Source organism: Triticum dicoccoides, chromosome 5A (assembly GCF_002162155.2).
Source record: "Triticum dicoccoides isolate Atlit2015 ecotype Zavitan chromosome 5A, WEW_v2.0, whole genome shotgun sequence".
NCBI classification, from domain to species: domain Eukaryota; kingdom Viridiplantae; phylum Streptophyta; class Magnoliopsida; order Poales; family Poaceae; genus Triticum; species Triticum dicoccoides.
The window spans coordinates 51,813,029-51,825,039 of NC_041388.1; the positions used below are offsets into that span (position 1 = coordinate 51,813,029).

The window sequence follows — 12,011 nt, forward strand, 5'->3', positions numbered from 1 at the left end:
TGACTGAACCGCACGAATTTTGGTATTAAGAAGTCGCTCAACATGGTTTTGAAAAACATAAAATGTGTTTTCAACATCATATTTTCGCTTAATCAGATAAATGCAAGTAAAGCGACTAAAATCATCCAAGAAACTCAAGCAATATTTAAATCTACCAACAGAGGTACGAGCCGGCCCCCACGCATCGGTGTGAACTAGCTCAAGCGGAAAGTTGGTTACATGAGAGGAATTATTATATGGAAGCTGATGCATTTTGCCACGTTGGCAAGCATCACATACTAAAGACTCACGAGACGGTGCACAAGGTAGTTTATTCAACCTAATGACGGAATCGATGACGCTGGATGAAGGATGGCCGAGCCTCTTGTGCCAATGTTCAGAGGTGAGCTTGACAGCGGAGAGGACGTGGCGACTAGACTGACTGAAAGATGAAGACGCACGGAAGCTTGGCACCGGGTAGAGACCGCCACGGCTTCTACCTTGCAGAAGGACCCTTCTCATGACTTGATCCTTTAGACGAAAAAAGTCAGGATACATCTCGGCAAATGCACGGTTTTCAGAAACGAGTTTATGAGTTGAAATAAGGTGTTTGTGCAACTCTGGAACGTGAAGAACATTTTTAAGAGCAGTGGTTTGTGTGAGCCAGGAAGCATAGATTGACCAACGTGAGAGATTCGCAAACCTGCTCCGTTGGTGACATGGACCTTATCCTTGCCGCTGTAGCGATCATGGACCGTGAGGCGATCAAGGTCGCTGGTGAGGTGGTCCGTCGTGCCGGAGTCGAGGTACCAGTTGGTGTCGACGGAGTAGCCACCATGGCCGCCGGTGTTGGTAGCGTTGCTGTTGCGCTCAGTGTTGCCGTAGCGCTCGCGGTTGTCCTCAGCCTGATAGGCATGGTTAAAACGCTGCCTGCACCTCAACGCATCATGCCCATATTTGTGGCAGACTTGGTAGGTGGGCTTGTTGCGGTTGCGGCCCCCACGGCCACGGCCCTGCCCCTGGCCACCACGACCTCCACTGCGGGCTGCTGCATTAGCAAAGGAGAAGATCTCGCCGGTGGAAGTCTGCTGCTCAAGACGAAGCTCGGCGCTAAGCAAATACGCATAGAAGCTGGCAAGGCTCATTGGCTCATCACGTGCTGTGATTGAAGCAACAAGGGGCTCATATTCTGAGCCCAGACCAGCGAGCATGTAGCCAAGCACCTCCTCGTCGGAGAGGGGCTTGCCAACGGATGCCATAGTGTCGGCATACCCCTTCATCTTGTTGTAGTACGCAGCAGCAAATAGGTCCTTTTTCTTCTGGTTGGAGAGCATGTAGCGGATTTGCATCACGGTGCGCGACTCTCTGAGGAAAACATCGCGTGCAGCGCATCCCAGACGACACGGGAGGTGTGCAGCTGCGTCAATTGCCCGATGATGTCCTCAGTCATGGAGGAGAGCAAGGCGATGAGGACTACCTGGTCCTATTGATACCAGCGAAGGAACACCGGATTTGCCACGATACGGGCAGCGTTGCCGGTACCCTCCGTGATGGTCTCCGCCGGTGGAGGGATGGTGCCATCGACGTAGCCGAAGGAGCCCTGCGCGCGAAGGACAGGGACGGCCTGAGTTTTCCAAAGAAGAAAATTCTCCCTTGTGAGGCGGATGGTGATCAGGTTAGCGATGGCAGCAATGGAGGCGGAGCCGGACGAGACGATCGCGCCGGAGGTGCCATCGCTGGTAGCAGGAGTGGTGGACATGGTGAGGAAGAAGATCGAGCTCTGATTACCAAGATAGAAGAGATATTTGTCGTGATAATCCTCACTGTATTGGGCTGTTTATATAGTACATGTACATGTTCAGTTACAAGTCATTAGAACGTGGAATATCAAGAGAGAGGTCTCCAGACCTTCTACATTCTAGCACTAAGCTGTAATTGCTAGGCGTTGCAACTCATTATGCTAGACAGCACTAACTCGTAACATTTGACACGCCCGTCTCCACCACCGCTCGCCTCACCGCCCTCCGTGCGCGCCCTCCGACGGCGTGGACCGCATCAGCCGCCTCTCCAACGCGCTCCTCTGCGACATTGTCTCCCGCCTCCCCGTCAAGGACGCCGCCCGAACCTCTGCGTTCGCCACGCGCTGGCGTGGGGTATGGAGCTCCACGCCGCTCGTCCTCGTTGACACCCACATGGTCTCCTCCGCGCGCGCCAGCACGCCGGACGTCATCGCCGTCGTCTCCCGCGTCCTCGCCACGCACCAGGGGCCCTTCCGCTGCGTCCACCTCACCGGCAGCCGCATGGGCGCGTACCAGGCCCAGCTCAAGCGCTGGATCCGTCTCCTCGCCGCCAGGGGCGTCCAGGAGCTTGTCCTCATCAACCGCCCGTGGCTCCGCGAGGTGCCCCTCCCCAAGACGCTCTTCACCATCTCCACCCTCACCCGCCTCTACATCGGGGTCTGGAAGTTCCCGAACATGGCCGGCCTCCAAGGCGCCTCCTTCCCCCACCTCCGGGAGCTCGGCATCTGCAGCGTCGCCGTCGTTGTCCAGGAGCCCCGCCATGGAGATCCTCAACATCCAAGGGAGGATGAAGGGGGCGTGTCTCCGCCTTGTCAGCCACAGCCTCCGTTGCGTGCAGATCTGCTCTTTCGTCATGGAGAGCGTGGACGTGTTGAACGCCCTGCGTCTGGAGCGTCTCATCATGTCAGAGTGTCTCAACACTGCCGGCGGCGGATCATGCATTAAGGGTTGGCAACGTCCCCAAGCTGAAAGTATTCGGGTTCCTGGAGCCAGGAAAATACGTGCTGGAGATCCAAGACACCGTCATCATGGTACTACACATCCATCCTCCGTATGATCATTCAGCTTTGTTCAATTTGCGAACAAGTGTAGTTCAATGTGCCATCTTTTTTTGCTGAATCTGGTCCATTTCAATGCTGGCTGGGATTAAGACAAGTGCAAGCATGATGGTCACAAGCGTGAATGTCACGCGGGGAATTTCTGATCACACACCATTGTTCGTCGACTCAGGAGAGTCGAACCATATGGGAAACAAAAACACCTTCTCATTCGAGATGGCCTGGTTCGAACGCGAGGGGTTCTTGGACCTCATAGCCAGGGAATGGGCTAAGGGTGTAGGAGGTAGGACGGCGGTCGAGCGTTGGCAGAATAAAATTAGGCGTTTGAAAAGTTTCTTACAGGGTTGGGCTAAGCACCTCAGTGGGGTGTATAAGATCGAGAAGGATAGGCTCATTTCTCCTGTACAGGCCCTGGACATAAAAGCCGAATCCGCGATTTTGCTGCCTCCTGAGCTCCAGGTTAAAAATGAGGCGGAGAAGAGGTTGAAAGAACTTCTCCGCGAAGAAGAATTGAAGTGGGCTTTGCGAGCTAAGGTCCGCAAAGTGATCCAAGGGGACGCGAATACTCAATTCTTTCACCTCATTGCTAATGGTAAGCACAGAAAGAAGCGGATCTTTCAACTTGAACAGGATGAGGGTACTATTTTAGGTCAGGATAATCTCAAAACCTATATTACCGATTATTATAGACAGTTATTTGGACCTCCGGAGGATAATTGTGTGTCCCTCGATGAGTCCAGGACTGAGGATGTGCCTCAATTGTCTGATGCCGATAATGATATCCTGGTTGCCCCATTCTCAGAGAAGGAGGTGTTTGATGCTATTGCACAAATGAAAAACAATAAGGCTCCCGGACCGGATGGGTTCCCGGTCGAGTTCTATAAAAAGTGCTGGCACATTATTAAAGGGGATTTACTACCTATGTTTCTCTGGACAGCTTCAATTATTTCACTTGAATTTTGGAACTATCACATTGCTCCCTAAGAAAACGGATGCTATGAGAATTGAGCAGTTCAGGCCGATCTGCCTCCTCAATGTTAGTTTCAAAATCTTCACCAAGGTCGGGACCAATAGGCTCACACAGATTGCGCATTCTGTGGTGCAACAATCCCAGACTATTTTCATGCCGGACAGGAACATCCTTGAAGGGGTGGTTGTTCTTTATGAAACGCTCCATGAAATCCACTCCAAAAAATTAGATGGAGTAATTTTTAAGGTGAATTTCTAAAAAGCGTACGATAAGGTCAAGTGGCCATTCCTCCAACAGGCATTGTGTATGAAAGGTTTTGATGAAGCCTGGCGCCGACAGGTCGAATCCTTTATGCAAAAAGGGAGTGTGGGAATTAAAGTGAATGACGATATAGGTCATTACTTCCAGACACATAAAGGCCTCAGACAAGGAGATTCAATGTCCCCTATCCTGTTTAACATTGTGGTGGATATGTTAGCAATTTTGATAGGAAGGGCTAAGGAGAATGGTCAAGTGGGTGGTTTGGTACCTCATCTTGTTGATGGAGGTGTATCCATCCTTCAATACGCTGATGATACAATCATCTTTATGGAGCATGATTTGGCCAAGGTGAGAAATATGAAGCTGGTGTTATGTCTTTTTGAACAATTGACCGGGTTAAAGATTAACTTTCGTAAAAGCGAGTTGTTCTGCTTTGGTAGAGCCAAAGACGAACAGGAGTCTTATAGGCAATTGTTTGGGTGCGAGTTGGGGAGTTTACCTTTCTCATACCTTGGCATTCCGATACACCATCGTAGGCTGACAAACAGAGAATGGAAGTGCATCGAGGATCGATTTGAGAAGAAACTGAGCTGCTGGAAGGGTAAGCTCATGTCATATGGAGGCCGTTTGATCTTGATTAATTTGGTGCTCACGAGTATGCCTATGTTCCTCTTATCGTTCTTTGAGGTCCCAGTTGGTGTTAGGAAAAGACTGAACTTCTATCGGTCGCGCTTCTTTTGGCAGGGTGATGAACTTAAAAGAAAATACCGGCTTGCTAAATGGGACATCATCTGTCGACCGAAAGACCAAGGGGGTCTTGGTATTGAAAATCTTGAAGTTAAGAACAGATGCCTTCTTAGTAAGTGGTTGTGGAAGCTTTCTTCCGGGACTGAGGCCATGTGGGTGTAGATCCTCCGCAGCAAGTACCTCCAGACTAAAACATTGTCCTAGGTCACAGTCAGGCCGACTGATTCGCCTTTCTGGAAAGGACTAATGAAAGTCAAACAATCAATGTTCAATAGGACAAGGTTTGTTATTGGAAACGGTGCAAGTATACGTTTCTGGGAGGATACTTGGCTTGGCGACTCACCTTTAGCCATTCAATATCCGTCTTTATATCGGATTGCTCAACGACGTGAGGTGTTCGTGGCAACAGTATTACAATCTATCCCCCTTAATATTCAGTTTAAACGGTCGCTAGCGGGCAATCGTTGGGAAGAATGGCTCCATCTAGTTAGGAGACTGATGGAGGTTCAACTTTCTCACCAACCCGATGAATTACGCTGGAAGTTGACTAGATCTGGAGTATTTACAGTTAAATCAATGTATATTGATGTTATTAATTCGAACTCCATTCCAACTTCCAAGTATGTCTGGGTTGTCAAAGTTCCTTTAAAAATTAAAGTGTTTATGTGGTTCGTCCATAAACAAATTATTTTAACAAATGACAACTTGATAAAGCGTAATTGGACAGGACCTACTAGGTGTAGTTTCTGTGATCGGGATGAGATGATTAAGCATCTATTCTTTGATTGCCCGTTGGCCAAAGTTCTTTGGCAGATGGTCCATATTGCTTTTAATATTACTCCACCGACTTCTGTCAACGCATTATTTGGGACATGGCTTAATGGGGTTGAGCCTGACTTAGCAAGACATATTCGGGTTGGAGTTTGCGCTTTGTTGTGGACTATCTGGAATTGCAGAAATGATTTGATTTTTAACAGAACATCATGGATTCATTTTTTGCACGTTATTTTCCGAGCTACAGCAGTGATCCGTTCGTGGTCGCTACTCACTCCGATGGAGGCCAGGGAGCATTTGGTTACTGGATCTATCCATTGGGAGATGATAGCTCGGGATATCTTCAACCGGTTTGGATGGCGGTCATATAATAGGATAGGCAATTAGTTTACCTATCTATTTTTAGCCAGCCGGTTGTGACGTCTTTTCCTGGCTAGTTTGTGTATCTAGCCTTTTAGGCTCTGTGTGAGCTGCCTTTTTTTTTCAGTTGAAGACTTTGAAACCTTGTTGGCACTTTTTGTTATTTGGTTGCATCACTCTGATGCAGAGGCCGGAGAGTCCTCCTTTTCAGAAAAAAAAGTATAAAGGTGCGCTTCGGAGTCTACCACGATGTCAAGATGGTGCCCGCCTTCCTCAAATGCTTCCCCAATGTCGAGGCGCTGCATATTACGGTACTACTAGCATTGCATCCTCATACATATCGATGGTGCACGATCCATTAATTACCTGCTGCTGACATGTTCACAAAAAAATTACGCAATTTGCAGTCTGAAAAATGCGATCAACTCGCCGGCAAGTTCGACCTCAAGTTCTGGGAAGAGGTTGGTCTCATCGTAAGTGTGCTCTTGCGCGGCTCAAGGTGATCACGTTTCGTGAATATCGTGCCAGGCAAGATGAGCTTGCCTTCCTCCAGTACATCCTGCAGAACGCAATGGTGCTCAAGTATGCAGTGGTCCAGATAGTCAATCCAAATTTCACTTCACTGTCGGTAGATGAGATGGCCTACACCATAGACAATATGCAGCCTCCTAAAAATAAAAGGTGGGCCAGTTCAGTTGGTTTATTAACCATGGGGACTCATGGCCCTGAAGGAGGTGAAACTTGGACTTTTCGCAAAGGAGCAGACCTCTCCGACGACGACCCTATTGCACCGGTTAAATTCATCATAAGGGGTTAGTCTTGTTTTGCACTATCTATAATTAATTCTACACATGATCGATGCACAGTTTTAGATTCTCAGTATGTTTTACTCCTATCTGAAGATTGTGCTAACATGATTATTATTGAATATACTATTGGTGAAGTAATTCAGTAGTGTTATTCCCTTGTACTCCCTCCATTTCCTTATACAAGGCCACTATCAAAAATACATTTTGCATCAATACAAGGCCATTAACAGTAACCGAGGTAAAAATTAATGATGTTTCTTCATACTAGCAACTTTTTAATAATTACATGCATGTAGTCATAATGACACTCAACTATTTCCTTTCCATTCATTCGTTGCATGCGTATGGCGTATTAATGATCCCGGTTAATAAGAAGAAAAGTTGACTTGAAAAGCAATCATTAAATTTTGTCTTGGTACCTGTAATATGAGTTTGTGGCCTTGTATAAGGGAATGGAGGGAGTACAATATATATGACCATCTAGCAACATATATACTTATTGCTTGGAGATTGCATCATGTGATCCTGATTTCTCATTAACAAAACTTAATTTAATTACCTCTATAGTGCGTGTTTCATTCTAGAGTTATTCCAGTATGAAATGTGAATCTTTGTGTATACCTATGCGAGCTAGGTTGTTTAATTTAATTAGGTATGCATTTATTTAGCTTTCAACCTCATGACCACTAGACATCCTACTAGACCAATTGTTCCTTGGACACAAGTCTCACCTTTCAGGTTGCATGCATGTTTCTCAATTCTCATTTTGCACAAAATTATGATGCATGCATGTTGTTTCCACTTAACCCTACTACACTAGCCAAAGTACTTACCTTGGTTAATTAGCCACTAAAATTACAGGCCATACCATTTATGTAATGCGCCTCACTTACTGGCAAAATTCACACATTGCCAAGACCATAAGTTTGCATTTTGATAAAGAGTCAATTACACCGGTGGTGCTAGAACTTGCCACAAACGATCACTTTAGTACTAGAACTTACGGCATACATTGAAGTGGTGCAAAAACTTGGCTCGGACGTGCAAATACGGTGCTAATTGCATTTGTATACACCGGCGATGTTGACGGGCCATGACAGCATGGTGTAGGGCCAGCTGTCAGTGACTGCATTGTGAAGATGTGCCTGTGGCGTGCTATTTTACAAAACACCCTTCTTTATTTTTCGTTTTTTTCTTGAAAAGCCCCCTATCAAGTATACCGTAATTTGCATGTGTCGCATCAGGTGTGTCCCACCTATCAGAGAACCATCACAAATTTTATTAGAATGAAAAACAGGGTGCACCGAGGTATTCAAAGAAGTGACATCGGTCTAACGCACGCGTGTCTAGCCACCCGCCCTAAGTTTGGTTGATGACTTACAAGCATACGCGAACTTTATATCTTGCATTAAACAACATAAATTTAAAAAATTAGTCCGGAGAAAAACTTACGCCCTTGGGGTTTCAAACGAGCGACACGAGTAAAAGTAGAAGGGCGTGCCACTCCAACTAATGGAATCTCATGTCTTCATAGAATAGTTGAAGTTTTTGTTTATAACATAACGTGCCCATAGGTTACAATTTCTGTTAGTTTTTCCCATTTTCAAAATTTATAAAAATATGTAAATTATAATATAAATAATATACATAAAAAATAAATTATACTAAAAATGATGACACATAATTTAGAAAATCCATAAAATAAAATAATGAATTATTTTGTATAATTTTAAAAAGTGTTTCCATATAAAAAATAATTTAGAAAATATATCTAAACAAATTATCATATAAGTTCAAAAAATAGCGTGTGTTTTAATAAATATGCATGTTGTATAAAAAATAAATTATGATTTAATTTTCATGGTGTTTTAAATGTGTTCATGCATTTCAAAAAAGTTTGTGTGTTTTATTAACAAATGTATTTTAAATAAATATAAATTTATGTATGGAAATAATAAGTCAATAGTGTGCCTCCAGACTACGGATTCTCAAATGAATACATATTTACAATTATAACTATAGTTACAATCTAAATATCTTTTATAAATTTAGAAAAAAGAAAAGAAAAAACTGACATGTTGAAAATGGGCCCCGCTAACTGCTGTCTGTTGTAGCCCAGCGGGCGGCCAGTCGTAGCTGCTAAAAATACTTTCGCTCAAAAAAAAAGATGCCAAAAATCTTTCCTTCAAAAAAACAAAACCCCGCACACAAAGCACGTGGTTGTATTGGTAGTCCTCCTGTTAGTATCTCTCGCCTCGCTTGTTCGAAACACCTCAGCGTGTGTTTTTTGTGAAATTTAAATATCTACGCATGTGAGTTATCTTGAGGTTATTACCGGTTTAAATTCTAGGTGGCCAGCTTTTTTTCATTCTGAAAAAAATTTGTGATGTTTGCTCGCCATACATGCAGGTAGTGTACACCTACAGGGTCCTTTTCGAAAAAAATTGGAAAAAATCAGAGGGTTTTCGCAAAAGGAGTACGCCACACGCCCTGACTCCACCGTGCGTCAATGACAGCGGGCCCTATGCCATGCAGTCATGCTTGTCAGCGTCACCAGTTTATACAAACGCGATTAGCACCGTATTTGCACGCTCAAGCCAAGTTTTTGCATCAGTTCAATGTATGCCGCAAGTTCTAGCACTGAAGTGAACGTTTGTGTCAAGTTCTGGCACCACCGGTGTAATTGACTCTTTGATAAACAGCCTCAATTTCTTCAACATGTCTTGGTTCCTTCGGTTTTGCTATGTTGCTGGACCACTTGTCTACTTCCTCATCCTAATCAGGCTGTCTTTTGTTATGCTATCGTGTGGCATCAGTTGCAGGCCTGGCTACTCGCCAGCAGAAGTCACGAGCTGCCAAGCATCGCAACTGAGATCTTCGACACAAGGAGTTATGCATTGCCGGCCTGTTTAATCTGAAGAATTAGCCTACCTGGTTACTTTTCCATGGTTCTTGTAGTGATCGAGTTCTGAAAATGGTGTCAAGTTGCTACTCTGTTTTGCATGAGAGCCGTGTGTGTTGTGGTGTGCATGGAGCTGTGTGGTCTATTGCTAAAGCCTAAAGATCACTCTCCGGTAACTGAAAAAGACATGGTGTAGTTGGCAACTTTAGGCACAGCAGTTGTCGAGTCAACTGTAGAAGCAAGTTTCGTTTGATTATGATGAACTACCTGTTTACCGGAGCTCATTCTAGTTCAGTATAATATGGCTAGAGCTCATTCTCTGGTAGTACATAAGAAAGGCATGTCGAATTGGGCAACTATTAGGAAGAACTAATGAATCCTTGGACTGTGAAACAATTTTAGTTTCATCGGGATGAAATACTTGTGCCTTCCGAACAGAATGCTCAAGGAGGCATCCTAGAAAACTGACATGGATAGGCCGAGTCATTTCTGTTAAGACTTGATGGTTAAAAGAGAACTATCTTACGGCTTGCAAATGTGCTTCCTAGTGTTATCTAAAGCCAAATTAAAAAAAGTTCTACGTACAAAGTAAATGCATGTAAAATATTTGGAATTCCAAGATATTGTGTACCATCTACCATCGGCGATTTTTCCTCAGGTCAGAAGAATGTTTTTCTCAACATATTTGACTGACATTGTTATTATAAATTGGTTATTTGGTGCTTCCTCCCTTAGTGTCAATGCACGGCTCAACCTCCCGCCTGGACTCCATCATGGCGACATTGCTTTAACGTCGTTAGGAGCTTGACATATGTGCCCAGATTCAGATCGCCACAGCTATCAGAAATCCACAGATGAACTTAGACTGTTCATCGGCAAACGACAGAGAACAGGAGCCGGGCTTTCTGCTTGATGGTTTCAGGATAGCCTCCATATGCCTACAGGTATAAATATCAGACCACCAAAACCAAGAAAGTACTTGAAAGGAAAAAATGAAGCACTCACCAGCCAGTTGTGAAGTTAAACGATCTCTGAATTGCTGCAATATCTGAAGACGATGCAGCCTGAAGACCATAGCTTCCATGGATACACCAAATGTTCATGTCTCTAGCACATCATCTTGTTTAAGGAACACCTTCCAGCAAGAATTGGACAGCTAGTCTAATTTTCTGAGCTTGGCATTTTCAGAGTAACACCATCAATAGGGCCAGGACCAAGCTGCTCCAGCCTAATCAATTGACCGATACTTGTGGATAAGCAAAGCAAACTACTACCAAAACAAGAACCATACATGGCAACTCAAACCATTGGGATACTCTTATTTAACGATAATCACAGCAGGAAACAAGCACAGGCGAAATAAATCACTACTTTTGAAATATCAGTTTGCCAAAAGAAGCACAAATTCAGTTGTTACAACCAAAGAGGCAACAGAGCATCGGCAATCATCCATCAATCAACTCCCCATCCCGCACTAACAGCACTTGTAGTTCCAGATAACCAGAGTCGGCAAGCACAAAGTAAAGTAACAGAACCAGCTAATACTAGATAGATACAGGCAATGCGGATGCAATTGCAATCTAGGAGGAGGTGAACTTGGTGACGGCCTTGGTGCCCTCGGAGACGGCGTGCTTGGCGAGCTCCCCGGGGAGGACGAGGCGGACGGAGGTCTGGATCTCCCGGGAGGTGATGGTGGGCTTCTTGTTGTAGCGCGCGAGCTTGGCGGCCTCGGCGGCGAGCTTCTCGAAGATGTCGTTGATGAAGGAGTTCATGATGGACATGGCCTTGGAGGAGATGCCGACGTCGGGGTGCACCTGCTTCAGCACCTTGAAGATGTAGATCTTGTACGTCTCGACGCCCTTCTTCGCCTTGCTGCCCTTCTTCCGGCCCCTCGTCTTCGCCTCGCCGCCGGCCCCCTCCTTGGACGCCGTCTTGCCCGCCGGCAGCCGCTTCTCGGCCTTGGGCTTCTTCGCCGCCGGGGCCTTCTCCGTCGCCGGCTCCTCCTCCGCGGGCTTCTTCGCCGCCGGCTTCTTCTCCGCCTTGGGGGCCATCGCTCGCTGCTTCGGGAGAGTGGGGGATTTGCGGGTGCTGGAAGAAGGTGGGGGGTTTGGGGCGGGATGGGAGGAGAGGAGGAGCGGGGCTGCTGGGTTTATACGGAGGGGGAGGCGGGCGCTGATTGGTCGAGGCGTGGTTGCCCCGGATCGATGAGGTGGAGCCGTAGGATGCGTTCGGCGATGTTTGGTGTGGACGGCGGGATGCGTTTCGGAGCGGATCGCTGGGTTTTTTGTAAGGGCAAAAATGATCTGGGCGGGAACGGAAACGCCGGAACCGCAGGTTGATTAGAGCGAGAGC

The 12,011-nt window shown here is 46.0% G+C and overlaps 1 protein-coding gene and 2 pseudogenes across 1 annotated transcript; 1 reads left to right on the top strand and 2 right to left on the bottom strand.

The window, feature by feature from the left end:
• Positions 1 to 1,081: 1,081 nt before the first annotated feature.
• Positions 1,082 to 1,220, bottom strand: LOC119304596 (annotated as a pseudogene).
• A 753-nt stretch (positions 1,221 to 1,973) lies between these two features.
• Positions 1,974 to 10,916, top strand: LOC119299171 (annotated as a pseudogene).
• A 96-nt stretch (positions 10,917 to 11,012) lies between these two features.
• LOC119299207 (histone H2B.2-like) lies at positions 11,013 to 11,780 on the bottom strand. The gene has a single exon (XM_037576463.1). It carries the CDS (start codon positions 11,708 to 11,710, stop codon positions 11,240 to 11,242), a length of 471 nt encoding a protein of 156 aa, XP_037432360.1. The 5' UTR covers positions 11,711 to 11,780; the 3' UTR covers positions 11,013 to 11,239.
• Positions 11,781 to 12,011: the final 231 nt, after the last annotated feature.